Below are 23,871 nucleotides of genomic sequence, written 5' to 3' on the forward strand. Positions count from 1 at the left end.
AAAGTTCGTTTAAAGCACATCTAGTGAAAAAAAAAAAACATAATTGACGCCTATTTGGAAATAGTAACTACTGGACCGATTCAACAGAACAAGAATTTTTAAGGTGGAATTATTTTTAAGAATTTCCAAAAGTGTCTGGAACAACTCAATCAAGAATAATACTGCGGTATTGCAATCGCCATCGCCGTTAAACTTTTGACTAGAGGTATACAGTCTGTAACCTTGAAAAAATACATATAATCTTTCAGTGGATAGCACTGATGTCCCCTTTTGATCGCCATTGCTATCACGCTACTCGACAATATGATAAAGATGGCTAAGAGCTTAATCATTTTGTTTATGTCTTAAAGAATATGTTTGGGGACAGACTAGCCTAATAGGGTCTGCTGATTTTTTAGTCTTTTCCCAGTAAAACTACATCTCGCAACCACTTATAATTGTATATGCCCCAAAGTGCAGTTTTCGTTTGTCCAAAGTTTTATTTCAGTCGTTACTTGCATCAGAAAATTGTTGTAAAAAATTAAAACAATTACGAACAAGGGAGAAAATAAAAGAATAAATTATTCCTTAAAACCTATGGAAGCAAGCATATAATGTTCTGTTAAAGTCTGTATGACTTTCAAACTTTTCTAACTTTTCTCTTGAATTCTTCACTGAATAATTTTTTTTTAGTATTCTAGCTCTAATTATTTCATAAAAAGAATATAATTTGAAGTATCTTTCTTCCCTCTTTGTGTTATTTTTAATCAAACTTGGCATGTTTAGCTTCTGGTAGGTTAAAAGACTTGAAAACAAGTGGTACACAGCGTGGTGGTAGACGTGCAATACTTATTGAATGCTTGCTTTTCATTTAAAATTACTGTAATGCCTCTTCGTATATTCTTTTGTTATTTTATTTAATTACCCTAACATTGTTTTTACTGTAGAAAACAGATATATCATTTTGGATTCTAGATAATCACATATACATTGGTTGTAAAGAACTTTCATGACCTACAGAGTGCGTTATGTGTCCTGCAGTAATTTTGATATTACAAAAATTTGTTACTCATTTTATGGAACATCCAAGGGAGCAATAAGAAGTTGTTTACGACAATGTATTTGCGATATGAAACAACATCTGAATTTACAAGGTCACTTTTCACCAAAAGTATCTGAATTAAAGTTACAGGTAATACATCACTATCAAAGTTTACATACAGGACAAAAATGGTTTGAACGTGATAATGTGTCAGAAGATCTTATTTCAAGCAGTCCATTTGAACAGTTATCTAAAGCTGTATGCATGTGAGAAACCATTGTGTAAAGTATGTCAAAAGAGCTTTTCTCAAGTTGACACTTTGAATCTCCATCAGAGTGCATACAGGTGAGAAACCATTTAAATGTGATACATGTCAGAAGTGCTTTCCTCGAGTGGATTATTTGAAAAAGCATCACAGAGCGCATACAGGTGAAAAGCAAATTCTCATTAAAAAGAAATATAGTCTAAAAAGAGGGAAGAAAAAGAAAAAACAAACAAAAACAGGTCAGGTGTTGAAATATCCGTTAGTGCACTGGTGCCACAAATTAGTAGAATAAAAGCCAAATATCCTAATACCAAAATCGAGCCACTCACCAAAAATCAACGATTAGTAACAAACGATTGTATTTACTTTTTGGTTTATCTGTTTGTTATTTTTGATGATTCTCTGTATTTTTTTGTTTCTAGATTTTGTTCGTTTTTATCTGGTTAGCGCTGAAGAAAAGAGGCGATTATCCTTTCGAAACATTCGTTCCGTTTCACACAGTATTTTCATTGGCTTCATAAAACCCCATTCTTGCTTTTCTTCCCTTGTTTTTTTTTAGCAGCCAAATTCAAAAGTAACAAAAATTATTTGATGGTTCGCCACTGCCTGAGGAAGGCCTCTTCTATTTTAGTTGTTTTTAAGGCTTGTCTTCTTATATTCTCTTGCGGACTTCTTCTAAATATTTTGTTCTTCTCCTTTCATGGACGGCGGAGAGGAGGTCTAGCCAAAAATATTTGTATTTTTCCCTTTTTTTTTCACTGGCTGTAATTTGCCTTTTTTTTCTTCATTTTCTAGTTTTTGTTTTTTAAAGCTTACCCAGTTTTGTCTCAAAAATATTTGTTTTTAACAAAGCTAAGATCGAAAAAAAGAAATCGAAAGGAAAGGACACTTATCTGCGTTATATGATGCCTCAAATATCGGTTTTGCTCAAATTTTCTGAAATGCTTTGAATGAGTCCTTCGCCTGAGTTATTTTAGATTGACTTTAGGAGGAAAATATACTTCGATTGCCGAGTAAAAGTGATAAAAGATAAAAGAAAACAAGAGTGATGACTATAATTTATTTAATTATGCTGCACAAAAAGCCAAAAATATATACTTCAAAGACAAACAATAAAATAATATTAGATCACATATATACCCAGACTAGGCCACAATTTTCTAGGATAAACATTGTGAAATATATTAGTAAATAGGAATGTAAAAACATTAACTACATCGAAGAATAAATGAAAGCATTGTTGCCATTCTTAACGAAAGCCATAAGGGGTGCCGTTTTGGTTGGGATTAGGTGGCGCCGCACTCTGTAAAGAAAATTAGAATTAAAAAACTGTAAAATTCTGGGTACTTTCCGTAGCCCTTAAAAGCAAAGAAAGAAGACAAGAAACTCTATTTTACTCAAAACCAGTCTTATTCGATTGTTGAAAGTAAAAAAGAAAAATGTGTCACTACAGATTCCTCATGCCGTATCGGAATTCGTCGCATGGTCTCACAAAATTCCAAATCCGCATTTAAGGCTCACATCAATAATAATCTATTTTTCCTTGTATATGTAATGTATATGTGTATCTTCTAATCTTATCATGTATATGCAATATAATATAATCTTATATTCTCTCTCTCTCTCTCTTCTTTAGTAGCTTCCATGGCATTGCATAGCCTACGGCATTTCTCTTCTGACGATTTGAGATGGGTGAAACCTAAAAATACGCGTTCTATCTGCTTTTTTGTTTTATTAAATAAAAAAACAAGTTTTTTTAACTGAAAGTAAGGAACGACGTTAAAACTTACAACGAACAGAAATTATTCCGTATATGAAAGGGGCAGTCCCCTCCTCAACGCCTCGCTCTTTACGCTAAAGTTTTTTATTGTTTGAAAAAAACAGAGCTGTGAGAAAGTCAACTTTAGCGTAAAGAGCGAGGCGTTGAGGAGGGGACAGCCCGTTTCATATACGGAATAATTTCTGTTCGTTTTAAGTTTTAACGTCGTTCCTTACTTTCCGTAAAAAAAACTTGTTTTTTTTATTTAATTTTTGAATGTTTTTGAATTAATGCAGGTTTTGATTTTTGCTCACCATGCATGAATAATTAAAAAATAATTTGCATATTAATTTTACTTTTATTTGGTTAAATGGCTTTCTCGAAACTTGTTTAATTTTTTTACGAACGCTTTGATTAGTAATAAATATACGTAACTTACGAATTAACTTACGTAACGAACTTCTATATTCATAGATTTTTAATACGGATATTAGGAGGTTCGCCCCCTAGTCAATACCTTGCTCTTTAAGCTAAAGTTCGAATTTTGTTCCAATTCTTTAAAAATGACCTGTTAATCACAAAGGCCGTTAATTAGAATAAATAGCTCTTATGAAAGTACTAAAAAATCTTTGGCTTAAAGATCGAGGTATTGACTAGGGGGTGAACCCAATCATGTACGTAATATTTTCTGTTCATTTTAAGTTTTGATGTTGCTCCTTACTTTCAGTTGAAAACCTTTTTTTTAGTTTCTGATCTTTTTCTTTAATAATGATGAGAAATCCGGCCCCCCCTTCATAGCAATGTCCCTTCCCCCATGAAACCTTGCTTCATGGAAAGATCCTCCCATATAACCCCCCCCCCATCTACCAGAAAAAATCCGTCCTGAAAACGTCTGTATACTTCCCAATAACGAATACTACATGATATCACTGGGTAGAGTTGATAAATTTCAGCCCTCCCCCCCGAAGACTCCGGGGGTTTAAGACATCATAAAAGACTCAGTTATCATAATTCGACCAGTCTGGACAAAATTACAGTCTAAAATTTTTGATCGTCTGACTTTGGTGAACAATTGAGTGTAGGAGGGGGCCTAGTTGCCCTCCATTTTTTTTGTCACTTAAAAAGGGCACTAGAACTTTTAATTTCCGTTCCAATGAGCCCTCCCATGATATTCTAGGACCACTGGGTCGATACGATCACCCCTGGAAAAAAATCAATAAAAAAACACGCATCCGTGATCTTTCATATGGCAAAAATTGCAAAATCCCACATTTTTGTAGATAGGTGCTTGAAACCTCTACAGAAGGGTTATCTTATACGCCGAATATGATGCTGTGATTTTCATTAAGGTTCTATAACTTTTAGAGGGTCTTTCCCCCTTTTTTCAAAAATCAGCCAAATTTTCTTATGTATTTGAAATCAGCATTAAAATCTGATTCTTTTAATGTATCTATTGGTATCAAAATTCCGTTTTTTAGACGTTACCGTTGAGCCGGGTCGCTCATTACTTACAGTTCCTTACCACGAACTGTTTGAAAGAGCGAGCCGTTGAGGAGGGGACAGCCCTTTTCATATACGGAAAACTTTCTGTTCGTTTTAAGTTTTAATGTCGCTCCTTACTTTCAGCTAAAAAAAACTTGTTATTTAGTTAATTTCTGAACGTTTTTGAATTAATGCAGCTTTGATTTTGGCTCACCGTACATGAATAATCAAAACGAAATTCACATATAATTTTCCTTTTTTTGGCTAATTGGCTGTCTCGAAATTTTGTTCTGACGTAGCCTAACTTACGTAACTAACTTCTATATTCGTATGTTTTTATTACGTATATTAGGGAGTTCGCTCCCTAGTCAATACCTCGCTCTTTACGCTAAAATTCGATCACAAACCTCTGAATCACAAAGGCCGGTTAATTAGAATAGATAGCTCTTTTGAAAGTTCTAAAAAAACTTTAGAGTAAAGAGCGAGGTATTGACTAGGGGTTGAACCCCCTCATATACGTAATAATTTCTGTTCGTTTTAAGTTTTAATGTTGCTTCTTACTTTCAGTTGAAAAATTTTGTTTTTTTTAATTTAATTTCTGATCGTTTTTAAATAATGGTGGGAAAGTCCCTTCCCCAAGGAAATATCCTCCATGGAAAGATCCTCCCCCGTAACGCCTACTCTGACCCCGATCCCCACTAGAAAAAATTCCTCCTGAAAACGCCTGTATACTTCCCAATAACCAATACTATATGTAAACAATGGAAAAAATTTATAACTTGCAACCCTTCCCTCGGGAACAGTGGGGGATTAAGTCATCCTCAAAGACATATTAATTATATTTTCAACTATGTTGAACAAAATGGCTATCTCAAAATTTTGATTGGGTGACTTCGGGAAAATAATTAGCATGGGAGGGGGTAAGTTGCCCTCCAATTTTTTGGTCACTTAAAAACGGCATTAGAACTTTTAATTTCCGTTCGAATGAGCCCTCTCATGATATTCTAGGACTACCGGATCAATACAATCACCCCTGGGAAAATAATAAAAAAACAAACAAATAAACACGCATCCGTGATGTTTCTTCTGGCAAAAAATACAAAATTCCACATTTTGCAGATAGGAGCTTGAAACTTCTATATTAGCGTTCTCTGATACGCTGTATCTGATGGTGTGATTTTCATTAAAGTTGTATGACTTTAATGGGTTGTTTCCCCCTTTTTTCGAAAATAAGGCAAATTTTCTCAGGCGCGTTACTTTGGATAGGGAAGTCTATACTTGATGAAACTTATATATTTGGAATCAGCATAAAAATCTGGTTCTTCTGATGGATCTATTGGTATAAAAATTCCGTTTTTAGAGTTTCGGTTACTATTGAGCCGGGTCGTTCCTTACAGTTCGTTACCACGAACAGTTTGATTCTCTGGCTCAAAATTTCTCGTTGAGTTTTGTTTTCTTCGTACTTTTTTTCGTTCTTTGTTTTTATTAAATAAAAAAAACAAGTTTTTTTAACTGAAAGTAAGGAACGACGTTAAAACTTAAAACGAACAGAAATTATTCCGTATATGAAGGGGGCTGTCCCCCTCCTCAACGCCTTGCTCTTTACGCTAAAGTTTTTTTATTGTTTAAAAAAATAGAGTTGTGAGAAAGTCAAACTTTAGCGTAAAGAGCGAGGCGTTGAGGAGGGGGACAGCCCCCTTCATATACGGAATAATTTCTGTTCGTTTTAAGTTTTAACGTCGTTCCTTACTTTCAGTTAAAAAAACTTGTTTTTTTTATTTAATTTTTGAACGTTTTTGAATTAATGCAGGTTTTGATTTTGGCTCACCGTACATGAATAATTAAAACAAAATTTGCATATTATATTTGGTTAAATGGCTTTTTCGAAACTTGTTTAATTTTATTTACGAACGTTTTTATTAGTAATAAATATACGTAACTTAGAATTAACTTACGTAACGAACTTCTATATTCATAAATTTTTAACACGTATATTAGGGGGTTCGCCCCTAGTCAATACCCTGCTCTTTAAACTATAGTTCGAATTTTTTTCCAGTTCTTTAAAAATGACCTCTTAATCACAATCAGTTGATCAGTTGAAAAACTTGTTCTTTTTTATTTAATTCCTGATCTTTTTCTTTAATAATGCTGGGAAATCCGGCGCCCCCTTCATAGCAATGTCCTTCCATATAGCCCCCGACCCTCTCCGTCCCCCACCTCCCAGAAAAAATCTCCTCTGAAAAAGTCTGTATACTTCCCAATAAACAATACAATATGTTAACAGTGAGTAAAGTTCATAACTTTCAGCCCTCCCCCTGGGGACTTTGGGGGATCAAGTCATCCTAAAAGACATTTTTATCATATTTTCGACCATGCTGAACAAAATGGCTATCTCAAAATTTTGATCGGGTTACTTTGGGAAAAAAATGAGCCTGGGAGGGATCCTAGTTGACCTCCATTATTTTTGGTCACTTAAAAAAGGGCGCAAGAACTTTTATTTTCCGTTCTATTGAGCCCTCCTACGATATTCTAGGATCACTGGGTCGATACAATCACCCCTGGGAAAAAAAACAAAAAACAAACAAACAAACAAATAAACACGCATCCGTAATCTTTCTTCTGGCAAAAAATGTAAAATTCTACATTTTTGTAGATAGGAGCTTGAAACCTCTACAGTAGGGTTCTCTGATACGCTGAATTTGATGGTGTTATTTTCATTAAGTCTCTATAAATTGTAGGGGTTCTTTCCCCCTTTGCTCGAAAATCAGCCAAATTTTCTGAGACACATAACTTTTGATGGGTAACACTAAACTTAATTAAAATTATATATCTGAAATCAGCATTAAAATCTGATTCTTTTGATGTATCTATTGGTATCAAAATCCCGTTTTTTAGAGTTTCGGTTACCATTGAGCCGGGTCGCTCCTTACTTACAGTTCGTTACCACGAACTGTTTGATTTCTCGTTGAGTTTTGTTTTCTTCGTACTTTTTTTCGTTCTTTGTTTTTATCATAGGCCATAAGTTTCACAAAGTATTTACGTCAATATAAAGAAAGTACCTGAACGTTTTCATCTACAGAAGACGAATCTTTCAAAAAAGAATCGAGGTTCTTGTAAACCTTTCAGGGTTTTTAAAAATGATATCTGTAGGTCAAAAGGTATATGCTTCTAGATAACAGTAAGATTTGGTAATGGCACATGTGTTAAAACTCATTTTGCTAGGGACTTCTGAAAGAAAAGGCACAACAAGCGTGAATTATGGAAAATATGCGAACATACAATATATAACGAATCCGATACATAATACGTTATATTATACACAATGAATGCAAAGTATTTTTGAGATACAGTTATTTTATTTATGAAATATACATAATGCTACAAAATACACCTGTGCACATCCCTAGTGGCATAATTGAGAGCATTAAAAATTACAACAAATTATTAAACACCGTTAGTAAATTAAATGAAAAAAAACAACAAGCCTCTTGGACAACTGCCCAAATACAAACAAGGTAAATAAAACCAAAGTCAACCATCAGAGATAAACTTCCCGACCATTCTGCAAAACTGCTGGTAATCAGCGCACTGTCTAATATCAAGGGGAATAGAATTCCACACCTTTGGACCAATATGCCTCAAACTAATCCTGCTCTAGTTGGTCGCCTAAACTCCTGCGAGAAATTGAACCTGAGTGATTTTGGATATGAATGACGCTGCGAGTTAAGAGGGAAAATTCCATAGAAATCTGATGCTAATTGGCCAAAAACGTAATTGTGACGAATCTGGGATATTGCAATGAAATGAAGTTGATGTAAAGAGAGAAAAAAACAACAACATACATTTCTAAGTATTTTGATAGCGAAGTCAGCTACGAAACAACAGATTGAACTGATTATTGTAGAATATTGACAAAAAAAGAATACTTATAGCGCCTTTTGGATTATAGCAGCCGATTTGGGCTAGTTAAAGTAGAGTCTCTGAGATTACATCGTAAACATAAAGGGTTGGAATAAGAGATTTTTAACAGAAAAGATAACTTACATATGGCGGAGGAGCATAATCCGGAGGGCCGTTTTGATACGCAGGAGCAGATGGTTGAACACCTTGGAAAGTGCCAGCTGTTTCAGTTGAAGCCTGCATCTGACCTCCTTTGACCCATCCTCCAGCTTCGGCAGCCTTCAGATCTGAAATGAAATAGCCTATTTTTCAAAATTTCAGGGGAATAGGAGAATGTCTTCAACCCCCACCCTCTCCTTTGGGGCTCATAGGTATATGTACTACAAAAATCATAGTGTAAAACAATTTTTTGCTAGTATGGCTTAATTTTCTGCAGTATCCCTCCAACTCATCTTAGAAAAAGACTGAGCAAGAATTGTTTTGTATTCCAACCAAATAGGATGAGAAAACTTAGCCATCTCTTTCGCTATGCCTTATAATAGTTCTCTTTTTTCTAATTGTTGTCTATAACTTTTTACATATTTCTATTTGCCATTTCATTTAAAGCAAGGACGTTAAACATAAAACTTAAGATCACGACATTCCCCTGGGGCTATTTAGATCAGCCATGAACCTAAATTCATAGTAGTTTAAAATGTTGCTGTAATAAATAAGAATTTTTAATTCATTCAAAAAATCATGACAGACACATGAACTAGACAAGCCTATAAGCCTTTACCGTTTCTCTTTAAAATAAATAAAACATGGATTCAATTTTCTTCTTTTTAGTTGATAAAAAAAAATTAAAAAAAGAAGACTACGACACCGCTGCTTAATTCAAAACAATCTCAAATTAATGACAAAAACATACTATGTGTTATAATGTCTCTTTGATTCAATTAGAAACCATCAACAAAACAGATTAAACAATCCCCATCAAAATAAATTCAGCAGCCAAATAATTTTAAAATAATTCATATAACCTATAAATATCAAAATTATAATTTTAGTTTCAAATCAGCACAATAATAACATAATTATTTTATTTGAATTTAAAATTATTCGATTATTTTAGGAAAAAATAATAAAAAGCAATCTCACAAATATGCACATTATTCTTCTTTTTTTAATGAATAAGAAGATAGAAGTAGTTACCTGCGGCAGTTGGTTGGGTATAACCACCAATTCCTGGGTATGGAGGGGGCGCTGATGTCATATATACTGGGTCAGCTATAAAAAAACAAAAAAAACAGACAATGATAAATTTAACATCTGCTTTCAATATAATACACAAAATTCTCTAAAATTAGCATGAATGATGTTCTGCGCTTTGTTTTTCGTGTCCTTTTTTTCATTGGAATGATTTAGTACTCAGCATTCACGAGGAAGAGAAGACTGTACAAACATACAACATAAGAACTGGGGAGGAGAAAAATGATTTTTTTTTCTTGTTAGCCATAATCCCTTTTTTTCACTTTTACCACTCTTATCATTATTACCGTTTCCTTTTTATGTTCTTCTTTAATCATTCAATGTCAAGTCTTTTATGAAGATTTAGCTATCTTCGTGTACCCAAAGGGTCCTCAGTGAACTGTAAGCTTTTTAATTTCTTAATAAACTTATTGTGAGGAGTGGCAGAGTTGTACTGAAGTGTTGTACACCCACCCACCCCAATGACGCCACTGAATCAATAGATGATCCATATGAAATACCACCGATACAGCTCCAAATGGACGTACCCTGGTGAATACAGAAGTCTCTACCAATCGACATTCAATGTCAAGTCTCTTGTGAAGATTTAGCTGTTTTCGTTCAGCCGTAGTATCCTCAGAGCACTGTAACCTTCTTATTTTCTCAGTAAAGGTATTATGAGGAGTAGCAAAGTTGTACTGAATTGTAGCTTACTGCTACCACAACTACTTTCAACTCATCAAAGCACCAAGTCACCTGAGGTCAAGATAGCTACGCATGCTTTTCCTCCACCCCAATCTGTCCAAAGCATCACTACTCCCCACAAGTAATTACTGTTTCCCTTAGTTCCTTCCTCAAGAGCTCTATCCACCTCATTCCAAAACGTCCTAGTTTTCATTTGGCTCCAGACGGATAGCTAAAGAGTACGATTTTCAGCCGCCAGTCACCATTCATCGGGTAACCTGACACGACCAGCTTAAAAACATTTCTAGAACATTGCCTGGAAAATAGTATCAAACCTAAGATGTCAGAGTTAGCTTGGCGGCACGTCACAGCTCAGTGGTCAGTTTTATGCACAGTTGGCAGGGGGGCCAAGGATATTACTTTTTCTTCTTCTTGCTTCCGCTGATGGCATGTTTTGTTCATAGCAAACTTCCACTATTTTATACATTTTAAAGTTAGATTTGATAGATTTTTTGTACAATCTAAAACTTCATTTCCATGCCAAACGGATTGCTTTTCCGACCCGATTGAATTGATTATTCAGACAAGCACGAATCAAAAAAAAAGAAAGAAAAACAATTTTTTTTTAACATTTTCATAGATAAAGTAAGGGACTAGACAGAAATGTTTCATAACTATAATTAAGTATATTAGATACCTTCAAAATCATTTTACAAGACTAACCGTCTCAAAGACAAAGAGCCCATGAGCAAATTTCCCCAGCGCCAAAGGGAACTCAAAGTAGTTTTGGTAAAAATTAATAGGGGATCTTAAATGTGTCTACAGTTGGAAAAGCTAACGGAAGGCTAGTTTAAAATAAAGAAAATCTATAGTCTCCTGCTAATTGAGAAAATGGCCGTCTATATAGCATAAATAATGTGTGTCCTCTGGCGGCAAGGTTTTTAATCAAGGTGATCAGCACAACAGGGAACTCTCAAAGATATCAAATTATTCAAATGATTCTTCTTTTCAGCGATTTTTAATGCCTTCCCAACAGCTATGCTTACCTGCTCGGGGAATATTTTAAGGGATTACCCTTTCCAAAGCTTTAAAAAGAAAATTCTGCTCCATAAAAAAAAACAAAAAAAAAAAAAAAAAAAAAACACTGTCTAATGAATGATGTATGTTTCGTGAAATATGAATATATGTATCTTTTACACAAAACGAGAGAAGTTAATAGTTTTCCAAAGATTTCCGAGGAAGAAGGCGTCGAACTAAAGTTTTCTATCGTCTATTGGGATGACTTATCCAGGCTCAACAAATTATGGAAACACCCACCGATCAATTCTAAATTCTGGCCACACAAACTGAAAAATTGCATAATGGACGAGATAGGGTGATCCTTTAAGCTATCAAATCCTCTTAACTGGAAAGGTTTTTCACATTTGATTTCTATTTATATATATATAAAAAAGAACATGATTGCCTAACGTGTCGTCATATTTCCGAGCAGGAGTAAATTATCTGGTCGTGAGCCCGAATTAATACTAACAACTCACCGCAGCACCAAGTCGCCTGAGGCCAACACAGCTACGGATGCTCCTTCTTCATCCCAATTTATTCAAAGCCTCCCTCTTAACACCCTCCCAGGAAATTCCCATTTCCTTTAAATTTTTCTTTATGACATCCTCCCACCCCAGACGAGGACATCCTGCTTTCTGTTTAGCCCTTGACGGTTGGCCGAAAAGAACAATCTTCGGCAATCTGTCATCCTTTACCTGCAGACCTTGCCCGAGCCTTCTCAACCTTTCTTTCATTATAGCCCTAGAAAGCGGGATTGAACCACATTTTTCGTACAGCCTACTGTTTGAAATACGGCCACTCTGGAAAACATCTAGTAAATCTTCATCCACTTTTCGGAGCACCCATGCTTTAGAACCATATTTGACCACTGTCATCATTGTGCCTTCCAATATTATAATCTTGGTTTGCAAACTTATCTTCCTATTCTTCAACACTTTTTTTTAACTGTGAGAAAACACCCTGAGCCTTGGCTATTCTACTTTTTTCATCGTCACAGCTCCCATTGTCTTTACTAATAATACTACCAAGCTAAGTGAAGCTGCCCACCTGATCAATCTTTTCATTACCCAACGTCACCTTTTCATCTTCTCTTATTCCTAGCCTTAGTCGCTTAGTCTTCTTCACATTAATTTTCAAACCTATTCTAGCACCCTGAACACGAATTCAATATAATTTGAAGAATAAAATAAAGAGCAAATAACAAATAAATAGAAAAATTATATAAATAAGCAAGAAAAAAACACGTTATAGAATATTTTTCCAAAATATATGATTGCATTAGAAGTTTTTCACAAAAAGACGGAGTTGGCAGATTAACGGAGAATGCAAAAGAAAGATCAAATACAGCTGTATTCCTTATTCGCTTTCTTTCTTTCAATAGCCATATTCAATCCAATTTAAAAACCAAAATAAAAACAAGATGCACTTGCATTAAAAGCTAAAATGAAACAGATGCGCAATATAACAATTTAAGTAATGGGAAGTAAAACGTCAGAGTATATCCTTGCTTTTATTTTTCTTGGCAAATTAAATTATTAAAATTAAATGAATGTCTGACTGAAAACAAACTTCTTTGAACTTACCCTTGAAAATTTATTGAAAAACTTATTTGGATACTTATCTATATATATATATATATATATATATATATATATATATATATATATATATATATATATATATATATATATATATATATATATATATATATATATATATATATAAATAATTTAACTTCAAATAAAAAATTAAATAAAAACAATAAAATTTATAGAGGGCAGTGCAGTTTTTATGCATTTTCGTTATGTTTTTATAAGTCGGATAAAATTTCGGGTGGGGGGGGGGGGGTTCAACCTTTCACGCTAGAATGAAATAAGGCCTTATGTTATGTAACCTTAGGGAGCAAATTTGGTTTGTAATATAAGCAGCGCCAAGTAGGCTCAAGCTCTACTAACTTTACGTCACGCAAGTTTTATGTTACGTTACGGAAGAATCAATATATAGTAGCATTAAAATGAAATTCCTGGACGAGCAATTGATAAAACTTGTAATTAAATGATTTGTTAGAAAGCCTTTCACATTCGATCAGGGCTTGAATTTCCATTATACATTTATAGGGTTTGAATAGTTTGCTTCTGATTGTGATGACCTTAAAAGATGATTATGATGATTTCATGGATTTTAGCGCTAGCTTATGTGAAAGGACTTGTTTGATTTTGGAAATGTTATAGATAACTTAACGAAACTTAATCAATTAGCACAGAGAATTATGTAGTGTGAAAACAGCTTTATTCCCATATCGAATATTTTGATCACGTATAAAGATAATTCTTTTTTTCATGTATCAATTGATGGTACCCATAAGTAAAGGTGAAACTAATCATATGCAAAATAAATTCCCCTAATTAAAATCCTTAAGATTAAAATCAACTCACATTTAAGCTGAGTTATGACAGAAATCAAACCGGGGGAGCATGAGTGTATACAGGATTGTTGTCCGGGAGGGAGTAGGTATTTTTGTGCAGGGATTCTACAGTTTTTTTTAAATGCACCAGAAAAATTATACGCATTTTGTTATCTTTTTCCAAGTTGAACAAAAATTTCGGCAGGGGGATTTAAACCTGGTAAACTACATACCCTCCCCAGGATACGCCCTTGCAGGGGAAGCCTAGCGTACATTTTTAACAAAAAAAACGTACAAGTAGCTTTTATTTATTTTAAACATTTGAACGTTTCACGAACTGAATTTTAAAACTGTAACTCCAGTTCAAAGCAGGAAAAAAAAAACTACAGCGCTCAATATTCGTGAAAGAAAAAATCAATTTTAGTTGCCATTAGGTTTACACAGGAGTCTTCTGAACAGCTATTGTTTAGGAAAAAGTTAAGCATAAATTTACTTGGCTGTCGCTGTTGTGTACAGAAATGTTTAAATGCCTGATAAAACTTGAACCTATGTAACTCCACAGTGCCTGGAAAAGGAGCAAAATTTGCTCTAAGAAGGAGCAAAGTGTGAAAATAATCGCCTTTTTATTGCTTCCCTCTGAACCCAAAATAATAAACAACAGAAGTTATCCAAATATTCACCCGCATAAGAACATTTTAATATATCGGATGACGGGAAATCTGGAAATCGCAGTAAAATTCCGCTCCTGTCCTGTGTTTGCCTTACTAAAAAGAAAAAATTCTCTTTTCTCCTATGTTTACTTACAGCCGTGATTTCCAACATGGGGCGCGATCCCCACAGATGAAGCATGGCAATATTTTGGTGGGTCATGCCCCCATTAGTTGCCTATAATTAAGACCCTTGATTTTGAAAAAAAAATCATTTAAATGATGTCACATTAACGTTTTATATCGACAATATTTTTCAATAGTATAAGATAAACCTTGAGGACGACAACAAAAAATAAACTAAGCTAATGGCCCTTTAAGCTTACTTCAGGCGAATACACATAAAATTTTTAATAGTAAAATTTAAACTTAATTAGGCAATATCATGATATTAGAAATGCCTAAGTGAGGCATGGCCCCAAATTGGCTGAGCACCACTCACTTAGTGCATTATAATTAGTCCTATAAAAATTAATATACCTGGTCCAGAAGCAGCAAAAGCTGCAGGAGCTGACCAACCATAGTAGGCCCCTTGTGGTGGAGTGTAAGCAGGAGCTGGAGCGTCAAAGAAACCATATGGAGGAGGAGCTTCGTAAGGAGGAGGGTTATCAAACATTTGCTCAGGCGCATGACGTTTAGCTTGAAAAAAGTTAGAAATGAGTGTATGCAATTTTTGGAAATAAAAGACGCACATAGAAGGGTAAGACAACATATTTATTTTTAAAGAATGTCTATTACGAGCCCAGATGAGCCAAATTCACATTTCGTATTCAAAATATAAAGACAACGAGAATGAAAAAGAAATAGGAACAGCAATAATAAAGAAAAAATTAAAAAGAAGGTAAAACAATTTGGCATAAAAAACAAAATGGTTCAAAACAAAAATAAAATGGTGGGGAGAATCCCCAAAAGATCCGTCAAAAGAATTGTCTACAATCTAAGCATGAAACATTTGTTTTTCTATTTGCTCCCAACCTCCCTGAATAAAAATGTATAATATTCCTCTAAGGTTCAGACATGTTTACACTTCTGTTTGAAATGATACATTTATTTCCAGAGAAAATGTGTCAAAAAGAGGAGTGTCAAGCATATGAATAGATTTAAGAGACGCAGCTGACGCAGCTGGAAATGAGATGAATGAATAGCAACATTAAGACATATCTAAACTATGATTTATAAGCTCAGATACTCTAAGAGATATATATAAATATATATATGAAATATTCCAAACTATGAGAGTAAATACAAATATTCCATAATTGCCAATTTGGTTTTAGACAAGACAATTCAGCGAAGACTAATTGCAAGTTTTTAATGCATTTTATTAAATATTTACATTTTTTCTATTAAAATTTATTAATATCAAAAATGAGGTAATTAGATATTCTTAAATTAAATACATTAAGTTAAAGTTCTTAGATTAAACTAGATAAATAAGTTCAACTAATTTTTAAATCAAATGTTTGCATATTTACAATAATAAAAGAAAGTTTTAATGCATTAAAAAAATTAATACATTTAAGCTCTTTACTATTCATGTCTTTTGTTTCTAGTCTTATTCCAGCAGCTTTATGATTGGAATTGAAAAAAAAAACATTTGATTCTCTCTTCCCTGAAATTGTACGTTCAAAGCTTTCACATTTAGGGATAATATCAAGAAAGTTTAGTATTAGTCTTTTTACACATTAGAAGAATGGCCTTCAATTTGTCTCCTTATGCATCTACTATACCGACCATGCTTCTCAAGGATTAAATATTTCAAAATCAAATTTTTTAATATTCCCCGAAAACTTGCCGAAACTGAGTGGCGGTTCACTCGCCATAAATAATTATTTGTCGTCGTAAGAATCGCTACTCTTCGTTTTTAGGGGGCTATACTGGATGAAAAATCAATATTTGTGAACCATACAAATTTATAAACTAAAACAAAAGGTAAAAGTTGAGAATAGCAGCTTTTTAGAAGGAGACATGGACAGAGAAGGAGACATGATGAAGACATGAAGGAGAAGGAAAAAAAGGAACTTTTAGATTACTAATTTTATGCTCATCTTCATGGTATGATTCTATAAGCATTTTTTAGTCTGAACCACCTTGTTGAGGTTATCAAAGTTGTGTTTTCTGGCATCGGGTTTGAAGCGCATTTAGATCAGGTTTGACAAAACTCGTTTTAAGGTACTCCGTGTTCAACCCAGCAAAACTTTAAAGCATTTTCATCTTACAATTTCCAGGTGTCTTGGACAAGGGTTCCTGAAAATTATAACGCACTAGAATAGCATAGTTGAACACGGGTTCTGATAAGAAATTCGCCCGTGCTGAACACAGCACTCAAAACAATAATCTCCACAACCCGTGTTGAACTCCGGGTTGGATGTGGGCGGCCTGAAAATGAGCCTCAAAAAGCCCTTCCCTTTATGGGAATACATGTATGTCCTGTGTTCGGCAAAAATCTAAAAACCCAAGATGAACATTGCTTGCTAAAAATCCAAAATACGATTTGAGTTATCACTAGAATGCACACTTTTCTCTTTTTTTCTAAATAAAGCTTTAATTTTTACATGAAATTCGATAATCCTTCAAGGACCTAAATGAACTTTTATTGCTTTCAACACTTACTATTTATTAACATCTCCCTAACCCGTGATAAACCATAAAGACATAAGGTAATGTGCCAGCTACTAGCAACTAGGAAAGTAGTTTTAACTGTAATTTAACATTTTTAGATTGCTATTTATGATCATTATCATGGTTTGGTTCGCATTTTTGACAATTCCTCCTCGTCCCCCTCTAAAAGTCTCATACGGCCTTGGGCTATACAAAAGAAACTAACAAAAAAAATGATGGAATTCTTACTTTATAATATGTAGCAAGTATCAGTGAATAGTTTTTCTTCATTTTCCTCATTTTTATCTGTTTTCGAATTAGTTTTCATCGATTATTATTTTAGTTTTTTCCTACATAGCTTAATGCAATGGAGCGGGGCTGGGGATGAACTGTCAAAAACGTGAACAAAACCATAAAAGTTACATAAAATTAGCACTCTAAAAATGTCTCTTTTTTTGTTCTAGCATGTCTGATTCTGAGAAGCTTCTATTCCTAACCTTTACCAAACATAATTCTAGAAATTCCAACGTACAGAAAAGGCTCAAATAAATCCGTCCCCTCTCTCTGCTAAAACTTTTATATCACACACTAAATTAATCTCGCATTAATCATGGTTAGGTAGCATGACTTTTTACTTTTTGTTTTTATTCAATTTTCTGGCTTTTTAATCAAGTGAATAATTTATTAATAGTCAAATTCTTCGATTTTTAGATTGACTTTAAATCTCAAAGGTATGTACACACATTTATTTAAATTATTCTTGTCTCTTTTTACATAGGAAATTCGTCTGATTGGACAAATTCCAGCTAATGGTATTTTCAGATTCTGAAAAAAAATATAGGAAAAAATAAATGAAAGATTTCCTTCGTGTCTATAACTAAAATTTTATCATTTTTTGGGGGGGAAATTTCTAGAAAACTGACTTTTTTACACTATTATTTAAGTTTGTCTGATTAGACCACAGAAAAGGCCAAAGATACACAATTTCGAACAAGCCACCTAGAGCTACGTACACTCAAGGTTTTTTTTCATTAGTTCATACGACGTGCAAAGGTGGATAACATTAAATAGCTAATTTTTAAATATTGTATTAGTTGTTTTTTAAGTTTAATTAATTCAAATTCAATTCAGATAACTAGTTTCATTTAATACAATGTACCAATGGCTGCTTAAAGATTCCGTTTTAGAAAGACTAACCATTAAAACTTTTTTGGTCAACAGGCTTATATTCAGTGGCGTCAAATTAAGAAAATTTATGAGGATGGGGAGGGGGGAGGGTGATTTTTCAGAATCTAGGAAAATTTGTAGTTTCGATCACCATTTAATATATAATATTAAATTAGATGCCGCTAGTAGACCACCTCTCCGAAAAAAAGTAAAAACACTCAATGTTTCATTGCCGAAAACTTAACGTTAAGGTGTCAAGAAGAATGCCAAAAGATAGTTCTGGAGAGTATGTCAATTTGAAAAGGTAAAAAACGCTAGCATCCTGGCAAAGGTACACTAATATTCCAAGGTAAGTAAAATTAGCATTTCGTTTCAATATTAAGACAACAGGCTTCAGTCATGATTCATTGCTCAACCGGTTAAGACCGTATTGCTTGCTATCGCCCACTCTATGAATCACGTAATGAAATGAATGACGATGGATTATTGCTAAATTGTCTGCATGCTGTGATATAATGAAAACTTTGTACAATCTGATAATAGAAAATCTGAAAATAAAAGCCTTTCCCTAAATAAAACTCAACAATGGAAATGATTAGCTGTTATTCCTCCAAAGTGATTTAAGGCTCAAATTATTCGTGATATGAGATTAAAGGAATAGTACAGTGGGGAAAAAGGACTGATTTAGGACTGGTGGCTTCTTCTTTTGCCAGTAAGTCAATTTTAGCTATTACTAAGTTAAGATGGGCAAGAAAACAAATGAAAGGAGTCGTCCAGATATTGATTCTAGTGAGGATATTGCCACAAGTACCCCAAATACGTCAGGAAATCCGGATATTCGGAAGCCAGTGACAACTCAGGTTTCGTTAATGACCCTATCAGAGGAATTTGCAAAGATGATGTACATTATGCGTGAAACTCGTAGCTCAGTCCAATCAATTGAACAGTGATTCATTGTAGTAGAAAATAGAATAAAAGCAATTGAATCAGAGCAATTAGCCTTAAGGTCTGAATTCTCCGGGATTAAGTCTTGTACAAATGCTGTAGAAAATGACATTTCTTTGCTGAAAAATGATAATTTTAACCTGCAGTCAGAAGATAAATATTTTAAAGAAAAGACCCTATGTATGTCTGATAGGCTTATGGCTGCAGAGTATCAGCCTAACGAAAATAATTTGGTTGCATGGAATGCAGTCTGTGAGGATGAAGATCAAGCCAAACGTATGTTTACCGAGATATGTACTGATGGACTAAATTTACCAGTGATACCCCATTTTTCAGTTGTTTCAATAAAAAAGGATAAGAAATTTTTTAAGGTTAATATAAAAAACCGTGGAAACAAGATTGAAATCCTTAAAAATGGAAAGAACCTTAAAGGAAGAACGATATCTAACCAGGGAAACATTTATGTGAGTGATGATGCCCCATTTTCTGTGAGAGAGGCGAGAAAAAAGCTATATGAAAAAAATTGTGTCTTAAAACGATGGGTATAAGTTCATGGGTATCAAACACAGTTCCACCATATCTTCAGTTTGAACGTCCGGGTGGTACGAAAGTGAAGTTTACGTGTGATGAATGGATTGAGGAACTAGCACATAAGCCTCCTCCCTCCACAGCTTCCAGAGGTGCTAAAAAATGAGTGTTTTATTGAATGTGTTTAGTTTACTTATTGGTTAATTATCTTTTCTTTTTCGCTTGGTTTAATCAAATAGATATGGAAAAGTTGATAGTGATGAATTTGAAATGTTTGGGTTAATGTTAATTTTTATTTTTGAGTAAATAATTTAAAATGTTTGTTAATGTGAAATTATTTGAGTGGGTGGTAGCGGGCTGATGTCTTTTTGAATGGTTTTGCTTTGTGCCATGAAGCTTGCAATAATGTGCTTTTTTAAATTGTATGTCCGCTTTGCCGGAATATATTTTGTTATTTTTTTTGTATTTATCTAGGTCTAGTTATATGTTTAGTAGATAATGATTTTTTTCGCCACCGCCACCCTCTACCGTCACATACATTAACTTTTATTGATGATGGTTAGAGATATCGTTTTTCCTCCCGGGAACAGCAATGTCCTGCAACTTGAAAGTCGAAGGGTTGATTTTTCCAGCCAGTTTAATCAAAGGATAAATAGAAATTTAGATATTAATGCCACTGAGATTTTTACAAATGAACCATCAAGGTATATTTTTAAAGAAGAAGCACTACCCTTGTATTGTGATAGGGGCCATTTTGGCCTTAACATTTTTCATTTGAATTGTCAGGGATTGAATTCTGCGCATAATTTTTTATCGGAATTAATAAATACTGATGTCTTTCAGGTGATCGCTTTAACTGAAACGTGGTTAAATGATAATAACTCGCAATTACTACATATCCCTGGGTATAATTTATATGTAAGGAATCGCGAGTATTACCAACATGGAGGCCTAGCAGCTTACATTGAGGCTGATTATAATGTTTCAATAAGAGAAGATCTTACAGTACATAGAGATATAGTTTGTGAGTGTTTTTTTTTGCATATAGCTAGAGAGAATTTGAATTGTTGTATTGTTTTAGTATATAGACCTCCACAGAGCTTGCTCCAAGACTTTATGGACCTATTTGAAGAACTATTAATGAAACTTCCGATTAACTCTATGCCATGTTTTATTATGGGGGATTTTAATATTGACCTTATAGATCAGTCATCTGCTAGCACTGAATTTATTAATAGAAGTTTATCCAACGGGTTTCATCCATGTATAAATATCCTTACAAGAATTACAGGAACATCAGCTAAGCTTCTGGATAACATCCTTTCTAATGTACCCTTGAGTGTTCCCAGGGTCCTTATTAACGATGTATCTGACCACTTTGGAGTTTCAGCTAGCTTTAGAACTGTCACGAAGGTGGTTAAAGGCAAAAAATCAAGGATTCCAGTGATCTGTAAAAATGCGATTGTAAAATTAAAAAATGATATAGAAAAGGTGGAGTGCTACGATGTTCTAAGCAATGTTGAGGACACAAATTCAAAGTTTGTTTTATTTTATGAAAATTTGGAGAGTTTGATAAGTCAAGTAGTCATATTGAAACCATTTAATAGAAAGCACTCAAGTAAAAAACCTTGGATTAGTCCTGTGATTTTGAAGCAAATAAATGTAAGAGATAAATTGTTTAGAGCTCAAATAATTAACCTGACACAACAAAATAAGCAATTATATAAAATTTATCGAAATAGGTTGAATACAATTTTAAGAAATGAAAGAAAGAAATATTTTGAGAAAAAGTTTAAGGAGGTCGAAGGATGCCCTAAGAAAACTTGGGGACTAATAAAAGAAGTGATTGGATTAAAAATAAATAGTGTACCTAATGAATTAGTTATTTTAATGGGAAAGACTTTGAATTCTGAAAAGGACATATGCAATGAATTTCAGAGTTATTTTTCAAATATTGGTCTGAATTTAGCTATGTCAGTTGTGCCTGATAGTGGTGACCCAACGTTCGAGTCCTTACTGAGGGACCCCATTGATGTGTCTCTTCACCTTAGACTTCTAACAGTTGATGAAATTAAAAAAATTATTTATGGGTTGCGTAGTAATTCATCTGGTAGCGATCATATTACTCTAAAAACACTTAAATGTATTTTTCCTGTTATAGCTGATGTTTCGTCAAGGAAAATTCCCAGATTGTTTTAAAGTTGCCCGAATAACCCCAATTCATAAGGGTGGTATTCAAAATGACCCAGAAAATTACAGACCGATTTCTGTTTTACCCATTATTTCCCGTGTTTTAGAGAAGTGTTTTTGCATTAGAATGATGAGTTTTTTGGAGGATCATAAGTTACTGGTGGAGACACTATTTGGGTTACGTAGAAAAAGGACAACTGAACAGGAGATGATTTATTTGAAAACTATTATTAATGATGTATTAGACAAAGGTTTCAAAATAGGTGCTATATTTTTAGATCTGATGAAAGCTTTCGATACTGTGGATCATGAACTTCTACTTAAGAAGTGTGAGGTGTATGGTTTGAGAGGTAAATCATTAAATTTTTTAAGAAGTTTTTTAAGTAATCGTTATCAGTATGTCCAACTAAATGATACTTCTTCTGAAAAAAAGCGTATTGAAATAGGTGTTCTGCAAGGATCAGTTCTCGGTCCTATATTATTCTTGATATTTATTAATGATTTACCAAATTGTCTAAATAATTTTTGCTATAGAATAAATAAACTAACGGTAAACCCGACTAATGAAACAGTTTCACTTTTTGCTGATGACACAACAGCCATTAGCACAGCTAAGACAGCGGAGCTGCTGCAGATTTCCATGAAGGAATCAGTTAATGGAATTACAGCATAGCTGAGGGTAAATAAATTAAGGATTGACATGGCCAAGTCTAACTTTATTATTTTCTCTCGATCATCAAACTTTTACCCATGGATCAAGGAATTAGATATGCCCAATGGTGTTATAAAACGGACTGCGTCTTTTAAATACCTTGGGATTGTAATAGATGAAACTCTATCTTTTAAGGAATATGTTACTTTAACTAGCAAAATTCTGACAAGAAATCTCGGTATAATGAAGAAACTCCAACATTATTTTCCCAAGTCTGTCCTTCGCCATCTTTATTTTTCTTTAATACACCCGTATATACTTTATTGTTCAAGTATTTGGCTCTCTACTTTTTCTTCTAACCTAAAACCAATAAGAGTTCTACAAAATCATGCAGTAAGAACTTTAGCCGGTATATCTCCACGTATGTCTGTTAGAGAAATTTACCCAACTTTAAAAATTTTTCCCGCTGCAGGCCTCCGTGAGTTCTATATATTGTGGTTTATTTTTGGACTGCAGCAGGATGTTCAGCCTCATTGTTTTGGTGATTTATTGTCCATTAGGTCTACTGTTCATTCTCATGATACAAGGGGTAGCGCGGACTTCTGTGTACCTAGAGGTATATCTTCCCGTTCATGTTTTTCTGTTTTTTATAGAGGTACGCGGAAATGGAATAGTTTGAATAGTGGTATTAAGACTATTGGTGACCCCAATATTTTTAGAAAAATCATTAAGGAACTGCTTTTTGCTGAATATTAGTTTTGACTGATTAATTGATTTATTTATTGTGGGGGTTTTGTTGATATGATGTTCCCAGAGGAAGTATAATATATGATATTATTTTGTATTTATTGTTTAGTGTGATGGTATTAGTGGTGTCGGTGGCCAAGTGTTCTTTGTTTTATGGATTTTGTTTTCTCTACCTCCCCCACGGACAAGCTTTGCTTTTTAGGGGAGGCAGCAATAATTTTTTGTTGATATGTTTTTTTTTCAATAAATCCTTATTCTTCTTATTCTTCTTATATAATAGTCTACCGCTCCTTTACCATTTTTTGGTAGCCAAGATGCTTAAAATAAAGTACCGTTTTTATTACCTAACTAAGAGAATGAAACCCAATTTTAGCAAAAAAAAAAAAAAAAAAAAACATTCATATTTTTTTACAAATTCATTTTCTTTTTCAGTTTCTGCCACTTCTCTGTTACTACCCTGCGTTCTGTTGCTGTTACCATAACCTAAACGTAGTGTTGAGCCAACACAGAAGGAGAATCGCACTGCA

General features: G+C 33.8%; 1 protein-coding gene and 1 long non-coding RNA gene across 3 annotated transcripts in view; one reads left to right on the top strand and one right to left on the bottom strand.

The window, feature by feature from the left end:
* The first annotated feature begins 1,218 nt into the window (after positions 1-1,218).
* On the top strand, positions 1,219-23,849 carry LOC148954329 (uncharacterized). Its single transcript, XR_016141506.1, has 2 exons — positions 1,219-1,366; positions 23,777-23,849. It is a non-coding gene; the product is annotated as an uncharacterized LOC148954329 (long non-coding RNA).
* Positions 2,333-23,871, bottom strand: part of Wbp2 (WW domain binding protein 2) — a 41,869-nt gene continuing 20,330 nt past the window's right edge. Inside the window, exons 4-7 of one of the 2 annotated variants that reach the window (XM_089086254.1) lie at positions 14,995-15,153; positions 9,622-9,693; positions 8,572-8,714; positions 2,333-2,589 (exon numbers count right to left, since the gene is read on the bottom strand). In XM_089086254.1, the coding sequence (XP_088942380.1) occupies positions 2,536-2,589; positions 8,572-8,714; positions 9,622-9,693; positions 14,995-15,153 (428 nt within the window). In that variant the 3' untranslated portion in view covers positions 2,333-2,535. Of the gene's footprint in view, positions 2,590-8,571; positions 8,715-9,621; positions 9,697-14,994; positions 15,154-23,871 lie in introns of both variants that reach the window. The other variant, XM_089086253.1, reaches the window with a different exon arrangement.

This window comes from Artemia sp. Qi Xiang Cuo, chromosome 3 (genome assembly GCF_049724085.1).
Source record: "Artemia sp. Qi Xiang Cuo chromosome 3, ASM4972408v1, whole genome shotgun sequence".
Lineage (NCBI taxonomy): Eukaryota > Metazoa > Arthropoda > Branchiopoda > Anostraca > Artemiidae > Artemia > Artemia sp. Qi Xiang Cuo.